General features: G+C 44.1%; 3 protein-coding genes and 2 long non-coding RNA genes across 16 annotated transcripts in view; 3 read left to right on the top strand and 2 right to left on the bottom strand.

Annotated features, from left to right (window-relative positions):
- Nucleotides 1-1,650, top strand: part of SERHL2 (serine hydrolase like 2) — a 24,911-nt gene extending 23,261 nt beyond the window's left edge. For all 6 annotated transcript variants that reach the window (XM_083573830.1, XM_083573828.1, XM_083573827.1 and 3 more), the window contains 2 exons: nucleotides 121-214; nucleotides 1,124-1,650. In XM_083573830.1, the coding sequence (XP_083429956.1) occupies nucleotides 121-214; nucleotides 1,124-1,243 (214 nt within the window). In that variant the 3' untranslated portion in view covers nucleotides 1,244-1,650. The remainder of the gene's footprint in view (nucleotides 1-120; nucleotides 215-1,123) is intronic.
- Nucleotides 1-11,208, bottom strand: part of RRP7A (ribosomal RNA processing 7 homolog A) — a 17,416-nt gene extending 6,208 nt beyond the window's left edge. For 3 of the 6 annotated variants that reach the window (XM_083573858.1, XM_083573857.1, XM_083573859.1), the window contains exons 1-7: nucleotides 11,109-11,208; nucleotides 9,658-9,800; nucleotides 7,830-7,955; nucleotides 7,060-7,183; nucleotides 4,891-4,988; nucleotides 3,785-3,983; nucleotides 2,721-2,847 (exon numbers count right to left, since the gene is read on the bottom strand). In XM_083573858.1, the coding sequence (XP_083429984.1) occupies nucleotides 2,762-2,847; nucleotides 3,785-3,983; nucleotides 4,891-4,988; nucleotides 7,060-7,183; nucleotides 7,830-7,955; nucleotides 9,658-9,800; nucleotides 11,109-11,172 (840 nt within the window). In that variant the 5' untranslated portion in view covers nucleotides 11,173-11,208 and the 3' untranslated portion in view covers nucleotides 2,721-2,761. Of the gene's footprint in view, nucleotides 1-2,720; nucleotides 2,848-3,784; nucleotides 3,984-4,890; nucleotides 4,989-7,059; nucleotides 7,184-7,829; nucleotides 7,956-9,657; nucleotides 10,061-11,108 lie in introns of those variants that run through there. The other 3 variants (XM_083573855.1, XM_083573854.1, XM_083573856.1) reach the window with 1 other exon arrangement.
- On the top strand, nucleotides 8,771-14,999 carry LOC310743550. The gene is made up of 3 exons (XR_014539090.1): nucleotides 8,771-10,816; nucleotides 11,002-11,463; nucleotides 12,143-14,999. It is a non-coding gene; the product is annotated as an uncharacterized lncRNA (long non-coding RNA).
- On the bottom strand, nucleotides 12,556-24,311 carry POLDIP3 (DNA polymerase delta interacting protein 3). Of its 2 annotated transcripts, none has more exons than XM_083573818.1 (9): nucleotides 24,103-24,311; nucleotides 21,750-22,122; nucleotides 21,349-21,426; nucleotides 19,953-20,048; nucleotides 18,003-18,185; nucleotides 17,521-17,598; nucleotides 15,815-15,944; nucleotides 15,109-15,175; nucleotides 12,556-14,585 (listed from the first exon to the last, which is right to left on the bottom strand). In XM_083573818.1, exons 1-9 carry the CDS (start codon nucleotides 24,165-24,167, stop codon nucleotides 14,411-14,413), a joined length of 1,245 nt encoding a protein of 414 aa, XP_083429944.1. In that variant the 5' UTR covers nucleotides 24,168-24,311; the 3' UTR covers nucleotides 12,556-14,410. The 2 variants fall into 2 exon arrangements, with proteins under 2 accessions (XP_083429944.1, XP_083429945.1); XM_083573819.1 differs by having other exon boundaries at nucleotides 21,349-21,423; nucleotides 24,103-24,283.
- On the top strand, nucleotides 18,194-18,814 carry LOC310743541. The gene is made up of 2 exons (XR_014539081.1): nucleotides 18,194-18,644; nucleotides 18,686-18,814. It is a non-coding gene; the product is annotated as an uncharacterized lncRNA (long non-coding RNA).

Here is a 24,311-nt window from a genome sequence, read left to right as displayed (position 1 = left end):
ACAAAGCTAATGCAATCTCCAGCACCCTCTTCTATTTCTTGGAAAATTCTAGCATGCAGATGATTTGAACTTTGTGTTCTTATGTGCAACCAGAACTAAGAGCTGATCGTTTTATTCTAGAGCAGAAAATGGGATTTTTACCAATCCTCCTAAAGGTAGCGTCCCATACTTTGTAGAGCCACTTGAGAAAGCATTCAGGACCAGCCTAAAAGAGGTGAGTGCAAGTCGTGAGGGGAACACAAACTTGCTCTGAGCCGTTTTGCATTGGCTTTGCTGGGCAGTTGCTTTTCTTGCTTGGCGTTTCCATGTATTCAGTGGGAAGAGAGAGGTGGCAAAGGAGGCAGTAGGAGTACAGCTGGATAGACACCCCCCCCCCCAGTTATAAGATAGGCTTAAGGGGCTGTAGTAGGCCTGGGGAACTCTGGCCTCTTCCTGCTGGCCAACCTTGATGCCACATGATTGACAGGCAGGTTGCCCCACCCAACTGTCAAAATCCCTTGTGTGGAGATTGTAAAAATGACAGGAAAGGGAGAAAGAAAGGCGCATAGGCCAGGCATCCCCAAACTTCAGCCCTCCAGAAGTTTTGGACTACAATTCCCATCATCCCTGACCACTGGTCCTGTTAGCTAGGGATCATGGGAGTTGTAGGCCAAAACATCTAGAGGGCTGCAGGTTGGGGGTGCCTGGCATAGGCAATGGAAGGGATGTCTCCCGTGCTCTGCCGATGCTCCCCAAATGCACCATTATTTTTGTTTGCCTTGGCTGATCAGGATTTAGCCTCCTGCTTGGATAAGTGGACTAAAATGGAGGGGAAGGGGTCAGTGAAAGAGGAAAAAACAGCGCAGCTTGAGCAGCATTTCCAGTGTGCAGAGGGTCACTTTCCTACCTCTCTGCCTCTCCCCTGGAGTTGAAGCAGAATTATGCAAAATGAGCTTGCACCGAATGTACAGAATGTGTGATTGTTTTTAAGCCCACACTGAACACAGGTGTGGTTAAGTGTTCAGTAAAACTACTGAATTGCTTTTGACTCTTTCGCTGCCAGTTGTAGATATAAATATTGTTCCATATTTCTGAGTGTTCTTTCCCATGGTCCATCTCTCACTGTATTCTCCCTTATTCTTAGCGTTACCAGTTTGTGGAAGTTGCTGGCAATCATTTTGTCCACCTGAATGAGCCCCAAGTTGTGGCCGGGATCATCAACACCTTCTTAAATAAGGACCAGAAACCCAGAGCCAGCCTATAAGCAGTGCCAACCTACATCATCATGACTAACCCTTCCTAGAGAACAGATGGATGCCTTCGAAAGATTCAGTCCTGCTCTAAGTGAGGAGGCTGCTGTGGGACCTGCAGGGTATCTTGCACAACTACCTTGTGGCGCAGTGGGGACAGCTTGCACAGACATTTAGCACAAACAATTCTTTGTTCTGTTTCTACTGAACAGCTCAGTCAGATTCAGTTCTTCATGAGTGCCTTAGCCCAGTTACACATACGGTGGGTGAGTAGATTTGTCTTAAAATGTCAATTCATGTACTGGATTATCATTTTCTGGGCCAGAGCCAGGTGTTCTAACTAGGTAACAACTGTTAGTTCAGTGAAGGAAACATTTTAGCCACTCATGCTAGTTTAGGTATTAAAACTAAGTTTGTTGCAGCTTGCACTTGTACTTCTTTCCTCATACAATTTTAAATACCTCTAGACAGGGCAGGGAGAAGCCAGGAGGGTGGGAGGAAGTGCTGCCGCTGCCTTGGGAGGGAGAAGGAAAGAACTTGTGTGCTGTAAATCCACACAGCGATTCCTGGATCGTCTGCGGGCTGGATTTAGAAGGCAATTGGGCCTGATCCGGCCTGCAGACCTTAGTTTACCAACCCATGCTCTAAACAGTTTCAATCTCTCAAAAGAATTTATTGTTTGGTGATACAGATTGAGGGGACTAATAGAGGAGGAGAAATTTTACTGAGATGTTCTTTTTGGCTTCACAAAATAAGCCTCTGACAGGTCTGCTTTTCCAAGGTGCCGCTTGCATCCATAGCATAGGTATTTACAGGAGAGATGCAAGGTTGTACAAGCTAGGGAAGCAGCTGTTCTTTGACAGGTTGTGTGGCACACAAATTGTCCAGTAAAAATTCCTACATAGAAGTCGTGTATTGGTGAAGATGACGAGAACAAGAAACTTGATGTACCGTATTTTTCACTCTATAAGACGCACTTTCCCCCTCCTAAAAAGTAAGGGGAAATGTGTGTGTGTCTTATGGAGCAAATGCAGGCGGGAGGCTCTGCTCAGCGCATGGGCAGGGGATGAAGGCTCCCCTTGCCCGGGAGAGGCTGTGCGCGGCTATCCCATAAGCCAGGACAGCCAGCAGGATCGCTGCACTGCGATTCTGCTGGCTGTCCTGGCTTACAGGATTCAGAATTTTTTTTCTTGTTTCCCTCTTCCAAAAACTAGGTGTGTTTTATGGTCTTGTGCATCTTATAGAGCGAAAAATACAGTATATCACAAATATAAAAACAAATATTTACATGTCTGTTTCATTTGAACAGCAGCCTTAGAATTCCTCAAAGGGGAAGAAGGCAGCTTATGAAACTGTCCGTGATACAGTGTCAGAGCAAACAAGATGATTTCATTTCCAAACCCTCATCGTCTGCTGCATCCATCACACTCCAGGAGATATTAGAGGAGAAAGGAGAAAAAGTCAAAATTATCCCAGCAATGAACTTCTTACTGTAGCTGCCGTTCTTTTCAGAATAGCTGTAGATCTGAAACTCAGTAGGGCCGAAACTTCCGCTGCGCCCGTAGGAGAGCAATTTTCTGCTTGTCCTCTTCAAACTTCCTCCTCAGTTGAGCTATGTCTGAAAACACACAAAGGAGAGATTGGATAAAGCAGAGAAAGAACCAGTGTCACAGCAGGAAAAAGCTCCTCTAGCATATTTGAGTTAACGTTCCCCACTGTCCAAGTTCTGGGATGGTTTGATGCCTTAAAGGTGGCAACGTTTGTAGACATCTCCTGAGCAAGCATAGTAATGAGAACATTCTACTGTTGAAATAAAAACACTCAGAAGAATGCTGGAAGCTAAAAATCTGCCCTTCCACAAAAACACCTGACAATCTTAACTGTTCAGAAAACAGCAACTAAGCTCCTTCAGATGTTCCTACATTTTCACCAAAATTCAAGCTGGCAAAGAATACTATATTTACTCGAATGTAATGCACACTTTTTGGCCAAAGTACATTGCAAAAATTAGGGACGCAGGTGGCACTGTGGGTTAAACCACAGAGCCTAGGGCTTGCTGATCAGAAGGTCGGTGGTTCAAATCCCCGCGACGGGGTGAGCTCCTGTTGCTCGGTCCCTGCTCCTGCCAACCTAGCAGTTTGAAAGCACGTCAAAGTGCAAGTAGATAAACAGGTACCGCTCCGGCGGGAAGATAAACGGCATTTCTGTGCGCTGCTATGGTTCGCCAGAAGCGGCTTAGTCATGCTGGCCATATGACCCGGAAGCTGTACGCCGGCTCCTTTGGCCAATAAAGCGAGATGAGCGCTGCAACCCCAGAGTCGGCCACGACTGGACCTAATGGTCAGGGGTCTCTTTACCTTTTCCTTACATTGCAAAAATTAGGGTGCGTGTTAGATATAATGGCGCCAGCAAATACTTTTTTGGTTTCAAGATTTTGAAAATTGAGGTGCGCATTAGATTCCCGTAAATACGGTATGCTATTCAAATTAGATGACATTCTCTTGCATCAAATATTCCACAGAATTGAGAGAGCAGATGAAGAGGAAATGACTCACGTTCCCTCTTGGTCTCACGATGCTGCCAAGCATAGAAATTGAGCAGCTCCTTGCGTGCCCTTTTGCGCTTCTCCCTCTCCAGCGCCCGCAAGTTGGCTGCTTCTGTCCGAGGGAGCCCAGGCCTTCGACCTTTCCTTGTCACCTTCACCCACCCTTCCTCATCCGGGATGCCATCTTCCTTCTCAGCTTTGGCTTCTTCCTGCGTCAATAAAAAGAGCAATCTCAAGCCTGGTCAGGAGAGGCTGCTTTAAGCTCACAGCTTCCCCCTGAGTAAGGCTGGGCAATATATCACCAGCTAAACACCACCATATACCAATATATCACAATGTCTGAAATAAGGATGGCTATTAAGGCATTGGCTAGCTTCGCTGTTTTCCCCTCATTGTGATTTTTACACACTCACTCACTCACTCGCAATATATTGCCAGGTCAAAAACTATGAAACCAGTATCACAATATGGGCTTCAAACCAGTTTTGGACAGTATATTGATACATCACCCAGCCCTACCCGAGCTCAGAAATACTGTTTATAATTTCAGAAGGTGCCCTGCCCAACTTCACAGGCCTTGAGCAAAAGAGCCCAGTGCAAAGCCTTTTGCCATGTGAAAAGGGCTTTCTGAAGAAAGCAGGATTGTGTTATCAGCAACCCAGAAATATAGACAATGTGTTCCATTCAACATTTCAATTCTAGATTCACCCCAGAGGTGAGGAACCTCCAGCCAACAGACAAATCTTGGCCCACCAGGGGGTCCAATTTGCCTCACAAGGTTATTTCCTTCAAAGCATGCCCACCCATCAGCTGACATCACTGGTGCAGAACAGGGTTGACTCCTGCATTGGCTGCACACCCTGCTCCCAACATGGAACAGGATCATGCAGCCAAGGCAGCAGGATTTAATCCCTGCTCATCACCTGATGAGTGGTCCAAGACACCAGGTGAACTTCATGGCTGAGTATGTAAACTCTAGTCTTCTCTAATCACTACATCACACTGGGTCTCTACCCAGTCAATGCTGATCATAACCCAGACAGGTGATGCTGAATCCAAAGGACCCTTCAAGGGAAGGGCATGCTTGGCTAATACCATATTTTCAGCAATGCATACCTTTGCAACCTTCTTGTCATAGGCCTGCATGAAAGCATCCACTTCTGTCTTCAGCTCAGCAGGATCCACAACTGAAGCTGCATATCTAGCAATCCATTCTGAGATAAAAACAAACAAATAATAAATCAGTTTGCAGTGCAAAAAATGTTCAAGACAACAGAAGAACAAAACACAATTTTGGAAACTTTAGAGGCCCCCTTAATACAATTGAAACCAGGGACTCAACAGTGGGGGACAACAAGATCAAATTTCAATTACTGCTGCTTCTAAGAATGACAGCATGCTGGACTTGAATGCCTATCTGTGATGGCAAACCCTGTTCTCTCAGGTCAATGAGCAGTGGTTTGCTGGCAGGTGACTGACAGTTCCTACTAGAGGCACCTACGGTTAAGAAATACCAAATACCACTGCACAAACCACTTGCTGCTTGGCTATTTATTTACTTAATTTATATCCCACCCTTCAAGAGATCCCTGGGCAGTTCCTAGAGTAAAATAAAAGATAAAACACAAGTAGTTAAACCAAAACAACAAAACAATACCCCCCTTCCCACAGATACATTTAAAAGGCTGTAGGATATTAATTGGCCAAAGGCCTATTGAAATCAATCCTATTGTTATAACAAGCCCCAGTTTCCCCTATACAGTGGTGCCTCACAAGACGAAATTAATCCGTTCCGCGAGTCTCTTCGTCTTGCGGTTTTTTCATCTTGCGAAGCACGGCTATTAGCGGCTCAGCGGCTTTAAGAAAAAGGAAACAAACTCGCAAGAACTTGCAAGACGTTTCGTCTTGCGAAGCAAGCCCATAGGGAAAATCGTCTTGCGAAGCGACGCAAAAACCGAAAAACCCTTTCATCTTGCGCGTTTTTCGTTTTGCGATGCATTCGTCTTGCGGGGCACCACTGTACTCTGAGGTTACCCCTGTACTCTGGAAAAGGAGATTCCTTCCATGCCACAGTACATTTAAGTTGGGATATGCTGCTGCTACCTTAATGTGTGCTTCACAGGAAGTGCTGTCCTTGACTGCTATAAAACGGGGGCTAACCTGCAGCCCAGATCTAGCCTGGCAAGCTGCAGGAAGTGATCCACCAGCCCCTGCTCTTTGTCTACTGATCTGGTTGACAGATAAAGCCCTCTGCCTGATCCTTAGGGAGCAATCTGAGATGGAGAGAGACAATCCTCTCTAAAGAACAGGCAGAGGGATCGTTTATCTGTGAGCTTAGAGCCAAGCACCACTGTGCTGAGATCATGGATAAAACCCTCTGCCTGCTCTTTAAGAGTAACAGGCAGCATTTCCCCCACCTTCACTCCAGCAATGGATTAGAGACGGCTGGAAACTCTTCTCTCTCTCTGTGTTAAGTGTTGAGTGACTGCATGTCTAATAGGGTGAGAGTGTGTGGCCTGCATAAGTGTTGTACGAAGGGTGCAAACACACATGCACATACATTGTTGAAACTCACAGCCAGTATGTAGCCCTCAGGGAGGTGGTGAACCCTGAAGGTGGCCAAAAAAGGTTAGACACCCCTACTATAAGACAATGTCACAGGACAGGAGATGGATCAGGGAGTGGCTCCGCATTCTCTTCCTTGATTGTTTAACAAATCAAAGGCAGTCTGACTATACAGCACAGAGGCTGGGGAAAGCCTATGTTCTACCAGGACTGACAATGGTTGTAGATGGACATGGAGTCCTCTGGTAGCAGCCTTGCATTTGAGTGAGACAAGGTGCCCTGCCTAGTCAAGGTGAAAGAGGTGCCTGGGGAATGCAAAAGTAATAAAGGATGGGTAAATGTAATCTCGTTAAGAGGTGAACACCTAATTTTGTTAAAGAATTTGTATACTCCTTATTCACATTCCCTTCTAAGTGGTGTATACTGGTTGGTGTACCAGTATTCTATTTCTGTCTCATTCTTTCACGAAGGAGCTCAGGGCAGCTGTTCCCCACCTTACTCTCATCCCAAATGTTATAGCACAGCAGCTCTTATGAGGATTGTTAGGCTGAGAGAGAAATTTGCCAAGTGAGCATCATGGCCATATGGGGAGTTGAAGCCTGGTCTGCCCAGTCTGTACAACACTCAGATTTCTCCACCAGCCACAAACTAAATCCTTACACACCTGAAAGCCAGCCCAGGGAGAAAGAGGGAATTTCTAGGCATTTGTGGTTAACTTACTGTGAATGCCCGTTTGCACAGGGTGCCTTTTGGAAGATATCACCAGGGGGTCTTTTGTTGATAAGGACTTGGCAGCCTGCACCCCAGCAGGACTCTTGAACACAACATAAGCGACCTTGAACCCCTATAAAGCAAGAAGCTCATGATTATGGACTGGGCCTATTTTCACTCACATACAATCCAAAGAATGAGAGGTTTAGCCAGTCACTGAAACACCCACTCAACGGGGAAAACACATCCCTGTTGCTCTCTCCCCTGGCCTCGTCATGCTTCCCCTCCATTCCCTCATCTCTTTTTACATGAAAAAAGAGAGCCAGCCATACATGCTGCCTCTGAGGTTCAGCTCTGGGTCCAGCTGCATGTGTGCTGCTGGGTTTTTAAACATGGAAGAGGCGAAGAGGAATGTGCACAGCCTCCAGAGCCTAACACTCACCCATGAAACATGCCGTGTGCACTGCCTGCTTTCCTTCCTCCACCCCTTGATGAAAGCCTTTTCCCCACTATATTGCTTGGGAAAGGGGAGAGGGTATGGTCAAGCTCCACAGTGCAATTCAGTACTGTTAAAGTAGCAACCTTTTTGCCTGACACACAGGCAGATGTCAAATTGCAAGGCTGGCTGAACTTGCAGGGAATGAAGTCCAAGCTGCTGTAACAGGGAGTCAAGCATCAGCTCTGGTCCTTTTCTTAAGAGTGCTTCCCCCCACCCCCAAAATGCTACATTCCCACCCACCTCTCCAAATTCCACCCGGGCTCAAGGGTTCAAGATTTACCTGAAGTGCTTCTGTGTTGAAAAACTTCGTCTTGGGCATTTCTTTCTTTTCTCCCAGACTTGGCTTGTCACACATCTCCACGGAGCGTACAGAACCGCAGCCCGAGAACAGCCTGGACAAACATTCCTTCAAGCAACAAAAGGAAATTTGGGACAATTCATGGCTATAAGAGGGACATTTCCTGAAACCTGAAATCATCCCCCATTATTTTCCCTCATCATCTCACCTCTCTAATACTTGTATTATTATTAGTTACCTCTCTAATATCTGTACTTGATATTAACTACCTTTCTAATATCTGTACTTGATCCTTTGGCATTTTAGGGCTGAAAACCGCCCCCACCTTTTAATGCCCTCGACAGCACGTCCTGCTCTGCCCCTTTCCTTTCAGGATTTGGGTTCGCTACCATTTACCCTAGGCATTTCCTCAGGGCAAAAGTAATAATAATAATAATTGAGGAACAGGAAACTAGGAAGAGTTACCAATCTTGTTGATTCACATTCACATATTAATTAAACATTAATTTACATTCCAGGGTTCCTCTACAAGGCACTGGTCCCTGGAGGTCACTTGGTAATTCACTCACAGTTAGTCTGCAGTGTACAGACTTCCCTTAAGGGTTCCCAAGTTTGGGAAACCCTGCTCTACACCAAGGCTGGGGAACCTTTGATGCTCCAGATGTTGGGACTCCAACTCACCTCATCCCATGCTGGTGGGGATTGATGGGAGTTGTAGCCCAACAATATCAGGAGACCCAAAGGTTCCCCAAGCCACCTCTGCATGCTTAATTGAGCATATCCACACAAGATATGTTGGGTGAGATATACTAACAAAGATTTAACTATCTGTGTTTGGGTGGCTTATAGTTAGTATATCTCAATGTATATTTATTATAGAACATAATATCCAGCATAAGTATAGGAGTTCTGATATCCTAACCTAACTGTCTTCTTCAAAGCAATTCTAATTCTTTTCAATAAGCTTTATCTTCTCCCTCTTTTTCCTCTCATTGATCTCTAGCTATTGCCATCTCCAGATATGGCTGAGAATGTCCCATCTGAAACTCTTGAGAGCTACATAGCAGACAATTTCTGAGCTAGATAGAACAAATGGTGTGACTAGGTATGAGGCAGCTTCTTCAATCATACCCTACCTAGTCATTTACATCTAACAATCAGCTGCAGGCCAGTAGCTACAATCTCCTATGCAGATACTAATATAGCCTATATTTTAAGAACACCCGACAACTAGGATATTGCAGCTGTCCCTTGTAATTTTTTGAATTGATGGTGAAGTTCACTGATTGGATGACCAGGAAACTCAAATGCAATCCAGGAGCCAGTGATTAGTGTCTTCCCATAACTTATGAGCTGTGTATGTCTACTATTTTTGAGATACACTTTTTAAAAATAGCAAACATGTTCTAAAAGCCAGAAGAACACACAGATTCACCATTCTCTCTCTTCTACATTTTCTCCGCAGCTCTCCAAATTAAATACAGTCATACCTCGAGTAGCGTTCGCTTCACGTTGCGTTTTTTCTGGTTACAAACGTGGCAAACCCAGAAGTGTTTACGTCCGGGTTCTCTGATTCACGCAGCAGCGATCTGTGCACTTCACACATGCGCAGGAGTACTCTATCATGTCATGTGCGCATGCAGAAGTGGCACTCTACTTATGGACTTTTTGGGGTGCAAATGGCACCCCGGAACAGATTGTGTCCGTAAGTAGAGGTACTCTTGTATTAATATTTGTTCTCTTCTTGGCTTGGTTTACAGGTTGCCGGGGCCCTCATATAATCCCCTTCCCTCCCCCCCAATAAACTCACCTTTGTACAATATGGGGGAACATTCAAGACAAAAAGTGTGCGGTTTTGAGGCCTCTTCACATCTGTGTCCTCCCTGACTTTGTGCTCCTTTACATAGAGGTAGTGAGGGAAATGATGCTCTTCAGAGAACTTAACTGGAATAGCTAAAAGAAAAATTGTGGAGCAAATAACTATAACCTGGAGCACACTTTGATACATCAAAGACAACAGCCTGAAGACACTAATCATGTTACCCAGCCAATGACTTTTAGAAATATCTGTTTATTGGTATGTCTACAAGTGAATGGGGCAAAGTTACAGTGGGTGTGGGTAACTGGAGCTAAGCTCTCTTCCTTCACCTTATGTCCCTGTGCTGCAACACTTCAGTCATTTTTCTCTTCAAATTTGTTCACTCCAGACACTGGAGCTGGGCTGGCACAAAAGTGCCTAAAGCAATGGAGCACAGTCCAGAAAGAGGATTCAGCTCCCCTCACCCAAATACATCTTTCGTAGTAAAAAACATGCACCCCATCCCATGGTGTGGAGTGTTGGGCTAGGGCCTGGGAGACCAGAGATGGGGCAGAGGAGTTTGGTTGCCCAACCCAAAATCCCACATACAAAGCACCACTCATTTTGCAGCAAAAGGCCATTATTTAAGATTACTTCTTCAGATCCTGACCCTACCCGCCCCCCCCATCAAATCCAAAGGTCAGCTACATGTGCAGAAACGTCCTGGCCGATCAACTTGCATGCAGTATGGTTGTGCTTTGAAACCTTCAAAAACTATAAAAAACACACCTTTACGAGAAGCGAGTTAGAAAGAACAAACACTCTTGTTTAACGCTACTTTTTGGGGGAGATAGGGGACAGTGGTGTGAGAACCTGTTGCCTAGTCACAGATCCAATGAATAAAGTGTGGAATTTCTCTCCACAATTTTCCGAATTTCTCTATACGGAGCTCCCCATAGGAGGAACAAACACACACCAATAATGCTCCTCGAATACATAATTCTGCGTCGCCGCCTCACCGAGATTCGTGCCTTAGTGGCAAGAATCTTGCAGAAACGCCTGAGCTATGGCGAGTGCGGTTTTCCTTGCGGAAGGCAGGGCGGCTGCAGCCCGGGGAGCCCGGCAGCACCGCGAGCGAGCCCGGGCAAGCCGGGAAGTTGCCCTGCAGGCAGTGGCGTAGCGTGGGGGGTGCAGGGGGGGTGGGCCGCACCGGGCGCAACATCTGGGGTTAGGGCAAATCCACGGGTTAGGGGGCGCAAATCCACGGGTTAGGGGGCGCAAATCCACGGGTTAGGGGGCGCAAATTACTTGCCTTGCCCCGGGTGCTGACAACCCACGCTACGCCACTGCCTGCAGGTCCAGAGAAGAGCCTTGGAGGCACCTTGAAAGGTGGCGAGCCCATCCCCCTCGTGGCCCCGGAAGAACCACTATGCCGGCGACCCCGCTCCCCTCCGTCTGCTCACCCGCATAGCCGAGGGGCGCAGCCGGCTCGACGCCTTCCCCACGCGCCCTTTCGGACGGCGCCATCTTAGCGGACCGGAGGAAGTGACGTCATCCGGCAGCCCAAGACGGACTGCCGCAAAGGTTTATGGGAGTAGTAGTTCTTCAGGGTGCCCAGGATGGGCGGTGTGAAGGAGAGTCCTAATTCCCCGGGGGGGGGGCGGATCTGGGTGCTATGAAAAATAGCCGCCCCCTCACCTCTCCAGCAGTCGTCCTTCGCTTTAGCGCGGCCCTTCCAGCTCCAGCGCAATCCTAATCCAAAGCATGCTGTGTTCAGCGGGGCTTACTCCTAAATGCGCGTGCGCAGGCGCTCCAGCGGTATGATGGAGCCCAGTTAGATTCCCGCGCATCTTCTCGTTTTGCTCGGTGGTCGCAGCTGCGCCCAGGGAACAGGCGCCAAGGCCCAGCTCAGATTCAAATTAAGCCAGTGGCTCTCCCCTCCCCGCCATTAAAATCGCTGAGGGTCTTGGCAATTTAATGATTTTTTTATTCCTGGTGTTAAGTGTGTTTTGCTAGATGCTATATACTTTTAAATTGTTTTTCTTTCTTTTTTGCTTTTGTATTTTATTGCATCACACTTTGCATCCAAACTGGAGTGCAAAATAAGCAAAAGCATACAATTAAAACTCAATACTTAATGTGGACATGCTAATGGCCACCTGAACAAAGATCAAAGGCCGCTGCTGGTCTACAGACCAGTTTGGGAACCTCTGAAGTAAACCTTGGCTTCCTCACATACTCTCCCAAGTAGTACAGCTGAACTCAAAAGATACGAAGTGGTGGTGCTGAAATATCTACAGCTATCTTAATGAGTAATGAGAAGTCTTACCAGCTAAAAATATAGATGGAAAATCATATTGTCATTCAGTTTACCCCTTTGCTATGCTCCAGAACCATTACATGTTTAAACCTTTACAAGTATTTTTATTGGATCAAAACAGCCTTGTAACATGTCTGTTTTTTAAATGCTTTTCTATTTCATTTCTCCTTTTAACAGAGATGAGTGAGTATGTGGCAAACCTGTCAAAATACCCCAGAAGTCTATAGTCAAACAAAACAGCTCCACAGAAGATGAAATAGCATATTGTTTTTATGCCGCATAATCCTGTTTTCTTCTTCACTGATAGACTGTGCAATATTCTCTCATGACCTCTCAAACATTCCCTACAAAAAAATCTTCCTGCACATAAAGAACAGCATGTCAGGGAACTGGGTCTTCTTCCCTCCCATCTCCATGGGAGAGAATTCAAACATGGCAGCCCCCAGCAGCAGCCTTAAAAGACACAATCCACAGAAAGCTTTATTATTTGATTCTGCTGACAGGCACCCCCAAAAGTGAAAAACCAACAGGACTCTATTGACTAATCAGTTGATTTCCTTGCAATCCAAGAAGGCAGGGCAAAATACAGGTTCTGTATAACAAACGTTTATTCAGAAACATAATACATAATGTCCTCCAGCCCCAACCTTCCCTTCCCCTGTAACCAACTGCTAATGAAACACAGGTACAGGGAACAGCAGTTCTGCACAAAATATCATTTGTCGTTCATAAGCACATCTCCCCAGTAAGGGTGAAATTATGACCGGTCCTAAATTAGTAATTCAGATTTAAAAAACCCATTGGGAAGCAAATGCCTTCCATGTTGTGAAGGTTTATTGTGTGACATAACGTGTGTACCTGCTAAATGAAACTAAGAAACTGTACAGAACAAAGAGCAAAAGGAATGTAGAATCCACTGAGCACCAGGTTCTACAATGGAAGAAAGCAGATATATTACACTGCAAGGTTTTAGCACAGATAAACAGCATTGCTCTCGTCTTGTAGCTGGAAGTATAAAAATGCAAGCCCCCATACAAGTATCTGCATGTTTATTTAGTATAAAACCAATACAGTTATTCTTAACCCTTGTCAGTTTTCCATTTTCACTGGACTAAATGGGTTGCTAGAAAAAGGAAGTATGTTTTTGTCTTAGCAAAGACTGGCATGTCAGAGGAAATTCAGCATGGCCAAAAAACAAATCATCCTCATTTGCTATAGGCAACTCATTTTCCTGCTATCCCTGTTCTATGCCAAACCAATAAGTAGATTCTCCTCTATATGAACCACAAGAGACACCCGCCATTTCCCAGTACAGAAAAATAAGCAACAGTGCTGTACAGCAGCAGCAGTCATGCCCAGAGTACTGAAAGGTGCAACTCTTACAATTGACAATTCCATGAGAGCAGGAGGCTGGATTTTTTCCTGACTATTACACTCGGGGATAAAGTAGTGTAGGGTAAAAACAGATACCCTGTAGAAATAGTTCCTAGGGGGTTATCATTGGAGTTTATTTGGGTGTCATTAACCTCCAAGAAAGGTGTAGGTGCTACAAAACATAGTGGTGCATCGGAATCTGTCAGGACTGAACGAATGAGGACCTCTATTTACTGCAGTGCTTCTAAGGCATCAGGCATGAGAAGTGATTGCTGAAGCCAGAAACACTTTCTTCTTGCCCAATACATAATTTCATAGTAAAAACACATTGTAAATGGTACAAAGTGAAAGAAAGCCCATGCATTCTCACAAAGAGAGCATCTGTGAGACTTCCTGGACTGAAGAGTACACCAACACCAGGGCACATGCTTCTTTCTCTCAGTGCACTAGCAGATTATTACAACGACAAAAGAAGACGATGAAGTGTAAGATGTGCTATGTTCCTGTGTCTATACCTATTTGCATTGCCTTCACAGTCCCTTCCATTAGCTGCTGAACGAAGAGAACATTTGCTGCTGCTTCTCCTTCACTAATTTTACAATTTCAGAACAGCTAACACCGCTACCAAATCCTGGCCTCTGCCATAGACAGAGCTGAATTGAAAAGGAAATGCAGTCCATCATCAATAAAAAGCAAAAAGGACTCTCATCTCTCACTCAAAGGGTGCAAGTGCCAAACAGATGCTACTCACATCCTTTGCTAGCTGCACTTTTCACTGGCTGGATACAGGTAGGGTGGTTGAAACAAAGGAAAAAGAGTTAAATGTTCTAAGCTTGGTGATATATCACTGGAGGAAGGGAAGATTATTCCATTAGAAATATGTGGACAAAAACTCCAACTATGAAAACAGAACACATACATTAGGGAGAACACTACTGTACAGGAAGGTAGCAATTGTACAAAAACAAAGGTTTCAGCATGGTCAAACACAACATCAGTTGCGTTCCCACACTTGTCTCCCTATCTCTCACGCTCAACAAGTTTTCCAGTCCACTCCTTGCCTGCCACTCCTCAAAGTTTGATTTTGAACTCTGTAGGTTGCACAGAGGCGGAGGTCCCTGAGGATTTGAAGAGTGCTTTTAAGATGGTATCAGGATCCACTTCAGCTGGTGGATTTGAGGCGGCTCCTACACTTGTCCGACGTGGTTCACCTTCCTTCTTCACTGAGGGGGTGTCACTCAATCGACTAGGGAGAACAAGAAGAGATACACTATTTAGCCTCACGACAGAACAAGTGTCAAGTCAAGCAGCAGAGCTTACTCTTTTCAGCAATTACCATCCATTGCCTGCATAGCTAGCTTAAGCCAAGTGTACTTTTCAGGATTTCAGATTAAGGTAAAAAAAGTTATGGAAAGGGAAAAGAAGAACACAGTGAACCCTAGGGAGCTCCACCATCAATAGTTGTCGAATGGTGAAATGCAGATCAATTTATACTGCTGAACCAAAACTGTTGTTCTGATTATTAAGCCAGCAATTACAGGCTGGGAGAAGCCTATTGCCATATTTAGATGGAAGGACAACTGTTCATACAGATGATAATCTGAACAGCAGTGCTGGATATATAGGAAAATTAGTAAAAAAAGCTTTAATCTGAATATCAGCAAACTCTTGTTTGGTATTTTGCTTGGGTACAAAAATTATATGGCACCTTGTGAAGGAGCAAAAATGTTACACCATAGTTTTATGAACACAAACCCATATGCACATACAGCAAGATAGGTTGGTCTGATGTGATGATATTCCCATTCATATGAAGGTTGCATTTCATTGGCTGGCCTGATGGAGAAGAACAAAGAAAACCAAGTATTAAACCTTAGGAAAGTGGTATAGGTTTCTTTACTGTGCATCCATTCTGCTCAGTAAACAAGATCCCTGGATTTGAATGCACAGATTTGCCACCATTATACACAGTTTGAGCCTAAGCTTCTCTATTTTGAGATACATTATTATTATTAATTAAATTTCTATACTGCCCTGCATCTGCAGAGCTCAGAGCAGTCACAGCATAAAAATACAAGATAAAAACACAAAATACATAATAAAAACAAGGACAAAATGAACCAATATCCCTCCTCATGCCAATACCCTAACTACTTACCCAAACTCTGAAACAGCAAAGTTTCTGCAGTCTCTCAAGAGCATTAATTCTCACAAACTTGGTATTACTGTATATCCAGTTGGTGTAGGGGCAAGTTATCATCTATGTGCCTGCAATATCACTTTCACTCCAATATGAACAAATTTTATGTCTTCTAAACACCTGATACAATAATAGTCTAAGAACTGCTCAGCCCCTCATGGCAGTCATTAACAATTAATTAATAATTTCCTGACTTCTTACACACAGAAGAAGTACCACCTGAGATCTTCAGGGAAGTAAAATGTTTCTGCGTTCTACATGAGGCTCACACTCACCATCCAAGCATCTGTTGTTGTATTTCTTATACGCAGTAATGGCATCTTCCTTTTTCACAAACACCACCTCAGCCATTCCGGGGTGCACTAAACGGGCTCGCTTTAGGGCACCACATACACAGAACAACTCCTGAGGAAAGAGCACAGTACAGTATAGTTTTATTTAACTTAGCTCATCTTTGCTACTGTTATCAGTAATTGTAAGCATTTCTTGTTAGTGTGGAATTTAGTGTGGAAGTCAAGGCCACAGCGGCCAACTCTGATATTTGAACACTCACACATTAAGAACATAGAGGTTGCCTTGCTGGAGCACACAGAGGAACACTTAGTCCAGCCTTCTGTTTCCAACAACAGTCAGATAAATATATTTAGGTCAGGGATGGGAAACCACTTTTTGGCCACAGGACCAATTCAAATTGTGGCTGACCCCCCATCTGCTACAATTGACCAATAACCCAGGCTTCTCTCTTGTCAATCATCTGATGTCATTTGTCAGGTGGCTGTGACCCTGGTGAAAGCAGTGTGGCTTGCATTCAGCACCCAATCGGAACAGTGTTGAACACAAACAGCACTTGCAAAGGAACATTGGGAGCACACACCAAGGCTCCTGATTATTCCTTTGCGGCGGGTGCTTTGTTTGTATGATATCAGCTGAGTGACATATGGTTGTGGCTGGGGAAGAACAGCAGAGCAGACCAAATTGGGAGGCTGCGTGGACCTAGTTAAGTCTGCGGGACAGAGGCCCCTCCCTCACCCCCACCCCACAATCCATGCTTTAGGTAATAAACTCGGAATCAGAGTACGAAAGTACTTTATTACCCAAAAGATAGTATAAATTGAGGTTCGATGTAGCTATCCACAATTAGAGCCACGTTCCACAACTATGTCTGCTCCTTTTTAAAGGCCGCATGATCTAATAATCACATCTTGTGAGAGTGAATGCCTAAAGTTTCTCATACATTACACGAAGAAGTCCTTGCATTCCTAACATCCCGTATATCCTCAGAAAACTACATGTAGAGCAAGGATGTCCAACCAGTAGACTGGTAGATCCCTGGCAGATTGTGGGATCCTTATTGTGTACAGAAAGTTACGGGGGGAAAGCTCAACAACTGTGCAATCCCCCCCCAAAAAAGCTCAACAATTCTGGGCAATCCACCCACCCCACGCACGCTCCTGCTCCCTCCAATGACAATGGGTGGATCACTGCCAGTTTTTTAATACTGGGAGTAGATCACAGTCTCTTGGGAGTTGGACATGCCTGATGTAGAGCAACGGAACATCCAGTTTAACTAAAGCTACACTGGGATCATTTCCCACACACCAAAAGTCAGAGGGAATGTGACAGTAAACCTGGCGTCAGAGCGCTGCCTGCAAACTGTTCTGGATTTCACAAACTTTGGAAACTTTCCTACTGTGTGAAGAACACAATGGAGCCTGCCAGGACTTCATTCAGGAGAGTAATTCTGGAACACACAGGGGTGGTTCTCCTCAAAGTCGTTAGATTGCTCTCAAGTCAATTTTTTGAAGATATTTAGGTGTCTTGGAGCTTTTGCAAACATCTACCTAGCTCCTTAATGCTACCACCTAAGATTCTCCAGGCTCTCCCAAGAAAGCACACATTCCATTTTACTTTATAAACAATGGGTAGAACACGGATACAGGACACAAGCAAACTCCTGATTTCAACAATATAAAGTACTCACAACAATATCCTCTTCAGTGACTCGAGGGTGCAGATTATTCACAGTCATTTTAGTACCTTCTAATGGACTGAAGGCCGGCTGCCAAGAAACAGACAAATGTGTCACATGCATATAGTCTGGGATTGGGGGACGGGGAGATAGATCAAAGTAAACGGGGCTTTGAGGAAGTGGGGTAAAGACAAGGGTAAGATTCAGCAAAATCCAGCCTTCAAAATTTAATTTCTACTGTTTTTGGTAGATTCTGTTAATCTCTGAGAATATTTCAACAAGAAATCATATATGACAAATGTCTGCATAGCAGGCATGAGAAGCAAATGGGTTTCAAATTCTACCAGTTCTTCAAGTTACCATGTCCAATTCCACTGTTTTCTCTGGAAGAAGGAAATAATTTTCCCCCATTCAGCTGCACATAATTCTTGTTATTAAAATCCAGAATAGGAAGCTGTAGCGGCCACAAAAAGATATTTGTGTCCTTGACTCACCTCAACTGGTGGTGGCTCTTTGGGGGGTTCTTCCTTGGTCACCAAGGTTCGGGACATGTTTGTCAGGGCCTTTGTCCGGATGGGGGATGGTGGAGCTGTGGGGGCCGTATAGGCATCGTTCTGCACAACTTTCGTGAGGGGGACTGTCTTTGACAGAGAGAACTTGTTCCCACTGAGTCCAGCCTATGTAAATGGAGAACACAAATCCCTGAATACTGCAAGTGCCAGAAGCAGAACTACTTCCTCCTCCCCTAAGCAGCAGCTACTCAGCAAGATTTCCCATTCCATAAAGATTTAACCTTAGAAACAAAGCCAATGTGACGTAGAGAAGACTATTCAGTCCCTGAAGTCAGCTAATGCATTCAAAAATTCCTTTTAGTATTTGTGTACACTGGTTAATTGTTGCGGGTTAGAAATGCTTGAATTATCAAGTACTGAAAACAGATTTCACATTTTGTGTAAAGACAGCACATTCCATTATCAACTTTTAACTGTTTTACAAGTTAGGAAAACTCCCCCCATCCCACCTTATCCTCGCACAACTACTTTTGATAAATCAGGTCAAACTAATCAGGTTGTTAGTTTGGGAAAATAAGGATCTTAACGAAGCTTTTATTAGTTGTCTGGAAAAGAAGAGAAATTGTGATATAGTAAAATCATAACGTATGCAAGAAGCATTTAAGACGATGATTTAAAATCATAACGTATGCAAGAAGCATTTAAGACGAGAAGGATAAACTAACAGAGTATTTATGCATGTTTATCTGGAAAGAAGCCTTACCACATTCAATGAATTTTACTTCAAGTAAGTGGACATAAGCTAAAGAACTTTGAAAGAATCTTTCAAAAACTAGGTCCCTAGGGTCTAAAAATGGCAGAAACCACCCAAAGTTTTAAGGGAGTTACTACAATCTTGGGAAAATGTGAGATAATGTGCTGGAAGTGTCATCTTTATTTGGTACTTTACTCATAAAGAAAATCAGAATACCATACCCCTTAACATCACAGCATAAATCCATTGTGGATTGCTGCACACCATTTTAGTTGTCCATTTCAAAGGTTTTTTTTTTTTAAAAAATACCTAAATGGACAAAGATTATCCAGAATATCAAATTTAGGCTGCAATCCAGGTTCTATTTCCACCAGAATAATCCTATTAATCCCAGTGACACAGTTCCATTGCCTAGGGTGTTTTGGAGGTTTAGCTTAGGACAAGAGTACGGGCATATGATCAGCCCGACTACAGATAGTGTAAATAAAATATGCTTTATCTTGCTTTCATAAAATAAAGTCCCTATGTAAGACAGGCAACGCATTTAGCCTACAGAACTCTCTGCCATGAAACGCTTTGAAAATGATTAGTATGAAAGAGTCGTTCTGATTAGAAAAAGTCAAATGACACAGCACAGTTTCAGTTACTGGTTTGCCTGAGCAAAGAGAAGACAGACTAACTGCAGACCCAAGAGGAGAACGAGCAAGTTTGTTTTTGCCAGTAGTGCAGGCTATTGCCACTCTATTTGGTACAGGTGCAAGCAGCAGCTCGGGGGCCGTTGGAGCTCTACAGAGCCCCATTCCCATGGGGGAAAGTGGACATGGGCCACCTACTGGCAGTGGAGAAAGAAACCTTTTTTCTCCCTAACTTCCCATCTCTTTTCTTTCTCTGCACCTTGCACAGAAACAGAGTAGACTGCTGGGATGGAAACAGAGATCTATTCCTCCACAAGAGCTCACTTTATGGGGCATGGGCTGGATGGCAACCTGTTATAGGCCACATTTGGCCCATGGGCCAGCAATCTGCTGCCCTGTTTTAAGGTAAAAGAATGCAAGAAAACCATAAACCTGGAACCAGTAAGTCCAGCCAATACAAGCGCAGAGCACATGCAAAACAACCAAAGTACATGTCCACTGGGAAGTAGAGGGAGTGGAGAAGCTAATGAGACAGACCCTTACCGCACTGTGCAGAAAGCTGTTTGTGGTAGTGATCTTCATTTGCTTATTAGGAAAGGGAGATACAGTTTCTTCATCATCTTCTACATCATACGGAGACTAAAAAGAAAGAAACAAACAAAAAAACCCCAAGTAACTTATAAATGCAAGTGGTTGATTTGATGTTTCTGGTTGCTGATATAATGCAGATATTCTAAAGAGTCTAGACTGATGCACTTAAAACAGTTCTATGCATGCTTACTAATAGGTTTTTCTGAAGATATGCCTCAGCAAATACATGTATGTAGCCACTTTGATTTGCTGCATCTTAATAACAGGACATGAAAATAAAAAGGACTTTTAAGTAGCATTCATAGAACTGTAAAGTTAGAAGAGATCCTCAGGGTCATCTAGTCCAAACCCCTGCAATACAGGAACCTCAGGCTGTTCAATTCAACTCAAATTTGAAGACTCAATCTAAACATGATATTAAATGCACCTTTGCATTTAACATGCACAATTTCTAAAATGCAAATATCCATGTGCAGATGTTGGTGAGGATCAGGATTGTGGCATGAGGGGGAATGTAACCTTCTCCTCCCTGTCATCATCTGAAGTGAAATTCCCTCCCCTGCTACAATTTGCATTGTGCAGAAAGTTCCCACAGGAGTCAGTGGGACCTTACTCCTGATGCAAACAGCAGCCTGAAAAGTGGGAATTTCCTCAAGATCACAGTGTGGGATGGGTTAAATACCCCACCCATCACAATCAATTACTGCATCCTTCTCAATTAGTGGCAATTAGCATTTTTTAAAAGTACATTACATGCAGACACACATTTGTCATAAATTTCGGTTTGGCCCAGAGTTTCTTCAATCCCTCTCAGCACTAATGCCAAGCATTAATCTGCCCAACAACTTTGTAACATAAAGGATTAGCCAATGGCAGACAGAGTAAACAGGATTTCTTTCCCGTGTAGGTGTACTGTGATAATACAAGATTGGCCAATAACATCAAAATAGGTAGACATAGAGGCCAGAAGTTAAAAATGATATTTCCTAAGTACTGAAAGGATTGTAATAAGCGAGTACAAGAATGTAGGGGTAAGATCCAAAGGCACCACAAATCTACTTTGTGAATTGTCACTGCAAGATACTACACATATGGGAAACTGTGAGTTACATGAATGAAATGGATGCAGATAACACTCTCAGCCTGTAGGCTGTGAACATATTACATAAGGCAAATAAAACTTTTAAATTAGTTTATAATGCCAATGTCCAAAATCAAACATAAAATCACTTCAGGGTGTTTCACTGGAAGCAACTGAAATAAATGAAATAAATATTAAACACATATTCAAAGATTACTAGATTTTACAACAATTGACAACTCCACTCTGTTACTGAATGGCACACACCTGTTTGTTTGTGTGATTGTTCACAATGTTGACCTTCATGCATGCAGGATGAGTGTGCAATGGAGTTGCAGCCTTCTGCTGTGATGAAGAGAGAAAGACACATCATTAACACCTACAGATTTCAGTGAAATCCCTTGTTTCATCATGATGGCATACTCAAAGCTTAAAGGAAGAACTAAGATCTCTACTTTTAATTATCAGATTATGAAACAATGCAGACTGTCAGAACTCAGATTCATGGATTTCGTTTTCTGTATTACACATGCGATATAATGCCACATTAATGCTTTCCCCAACTGTTTCCCTTGAAATACATGCAACTAGTGCTCCAGGAGCTGCCAGCACATAGGATAGTGCTGGAGAGACAACAATAGACTGCAGAGATATTGACTATAACCTACTTGAATTGTTTTTGTGATCTTCATGGCAGGGGCCACCGTTTCCACAGCAGCTTTCACAACGGCTGCACTAGGAGTGCTCCTTTTCAGACTGATCTTCTCTCTGGCATCAACAACTTTGGTCACTTGCTGCTTTCGGGAATTCAGCATTTCCCGGGCGTCTTGCACTTTTCCTTGGATTTTAAACCTGGCATCTTTCTGAAGCAGTTTCTCCCGGGCATCTTTCACGCCAATTTTGTGTCGGGCATCAGTAAGGCCAATCTTCTGTCGTGCATCAAATGTCCTCTGGAAACCAACACTTGGTGCCGATCTGCTTAGAAAAGTTTGTTGAACGCCAATTCGAGGTCTACTGCCAAATAATGGCCTTGTGTTCAGCCTGGAACAGAAATGTCAGGTGTTAAAAGCAACAAACTGCTGCATTTTAAGAAGTTAAGCTGCAATGTGTGCAGAGGAGGGTGACCAGGATGATAAAGGGTCCAGAAACCAAGCCTTGAATGATTGAGGGTATTGAGTATCTTTAGCCTGGTAAAGAGGAGACTGAGAGGAAATATGATAGCCATCTTCCAATATTTAAAGGGCTGGAGCAGTTTTCTCATGCTCCGGAGGCTAGGACCCAAACCAATAGATTCACATTCCGAGTAAACATGGATTCCGACTAAACATCAGGAAGAACTTTCTGACAGTAAGAGATGTTCAACAGTGGAACAGACTCCCATGAGAGATGGTGGACTCTCCTTCCTTGGAGGTTTTTAAGCAGAGGTTGAATGGCCACCTGTCATTTATGATCTAACTGAGATTCCTGCATTGTAGGGGGTTGGACAAGATGACCCTTGAGATCCCTTCCAACTTCATAGTTCTACAATTCTATGATCTAACCCAAGAGTTCCACCAAGTGATAGAAGAGGCCAAATTGAAGGTTCAGAGATTTTAAAATCTGAACTCCAAGAGAAGGCTGGAGCTGGTGAAAGAAAAGGGAAGACACTAAGACCTGCGAAAAGGCCAACAATGGAATCCAGTGTTATTATACAAGTTGACTGACAAGGATAATCTAATATACATACATTCCTTTGGAAAACAATTAATATTTAAGAGAGATAGAATTGCTTGCCCCTCATAGCTTTGAAATTCATATTTCAACCACAGATCTGTGTTTGTGAAGAATGCATGTACTGCACCAAAATTTTGGGATATTGTTAAAATGGGTTGAAATGGGATACAGGGTTAAATATATATATATATATATAACAGGGAATTTAAGAGATATAACTGACATCTAGTCAGCTTACCAAGCAGCATTTCAATTACAATAGAACATCCTGATATTAAATGGAAAACATGCTTTTATAGGAGGGGAAAGGGGGAAATCAGAATTAATTCTTAACTATATTTCAAAGAACATGTTGGCTGGTTTTTTGCTTCTCTGTTTAACACATTTCGCTCAAACTGGTGGACACTGTCTAAGAATCAGAATGAAAGGTGAGTGCTGCCTGTTCCCTTGGCAACATTGTAAAGATGTGACCTCTTCACTGCAGATAAGCAAAGCTGTTAATTTATTTATCTAAATGCTCTCTAATGAGACAAATTTCTCTGCATTATTACTTAAGCAACATTTCCCATGCTAAAGCATGCCCTCTATTTTGTGGATTTAACTTGTGTTATCCAGTAGTGAATTCAACTGAAGGCACAACAGACCATTCTCTTCAGAAACGGCTCCATCTTATAATAGAACAATTGTTTATGGAGGCTATAGATCGCCTTGCATGTAAAAGTAGCAAAAAAAGAGGAGAGTTCAGGAACAGAAACATTGGCACTATGAAAAGCAAAGGCCAATAATTTTGTATGATGCACAAGGCGAAGAAGCAGGGCTGGCCCAATGCACAAAGCCACCCCAAAAGTCTCTGCAATCAGTTATTGGTTGTATGCTATAGCGCATAGTTTGTCACCCCGAAACAAATACTGTCCCATCTCAGCACACAAGATGCCCCACTTGGAATACACACAATGTTTTGGGCCGCCCTTAGGGACAAAGCGCCAGAATCAGTACAATGAAGGCGCCGAGAGACCTGCGGAAGGAGGGTGCTGCCCCCTCTCCACGCAGACCCACGTCTATGGTGCGAAACACACACACACTCGGCCTCGGAGACCTCACTGCCGAGAACGGCCAAGCAGAACCGAACGCTCCAGTGGGCGATGACTGACAGGAGAGCGCGCCAATCGGAGCACCGAGTGCACATCCCCAGCCGGATCCTGCCGGAGCAGAGCACGGATCCCGCCTCCGGGCAGCGACGTGGGGGGAAGGGAACCCTCGCGGGCAAGGGGGGGCCTCTCCGCCCTCCAGGCTCCTTCCACGGCTCACCTCCCCTTCGTGTTCACACTGACGCCACGTTTCCGGATCAGCTCGTCCAGAGACAAGTCCGCCATGTTGTCGCTAGGCCCCGAGACAAGTCGCTGCGACCGAAGCCCGGATGTGAGAGCCAACTACTTCCGGTGTCGCCGCGTCCTCTCCCTCCGCAACCTCCCATCTCTCCTACGCCCTGGAAGTGGATCTTCTCGCGACGCTGGCGA

Source organism: Podarcis filfolensis (genome assembly GCF_964270895.1).
Source record: "Podarcis filfolensis genome assembly, chromosome: 10".
In the NCBI taxonomy this organism is placed as follows: Eukaryota; Metazoa; Chordata; class Lepidosauria; order Squamata; family Lacertidae; genus Podarcis; species Podarcis filfolensis.
The sequence above is the reverse complement of the archived record's forward strand: the minus strand, read 5'-3'. Positions and strand labels throughout refer to the sequence as shown.

Excerpts from the sequence above, each read along its gene's own strand:
- POLDIP3 (XM_083573818.1), bottom strand. The coding sequence starts at position 24,167 with ATGGCGGACTTGTCTCTGGACGAGCTGATCCGGAAACGTGGCGTCAGT. Across the intron at positions 21,427-21,749 it reads AGATCACAAAAACAATTCAA|CAGAAGGCTGCAACTCCATT; the intron begins GTAGGTTATAGT and ends TCTTCATCACAG. Across the intron at positions 15,945-17,520 it reads TCACTGAAGAGGATATTGTT|GAGTTGTTCTGTGTATGTGG; the intron begins GTGAGTACTTTA and ends CTCTTTCCTCAG.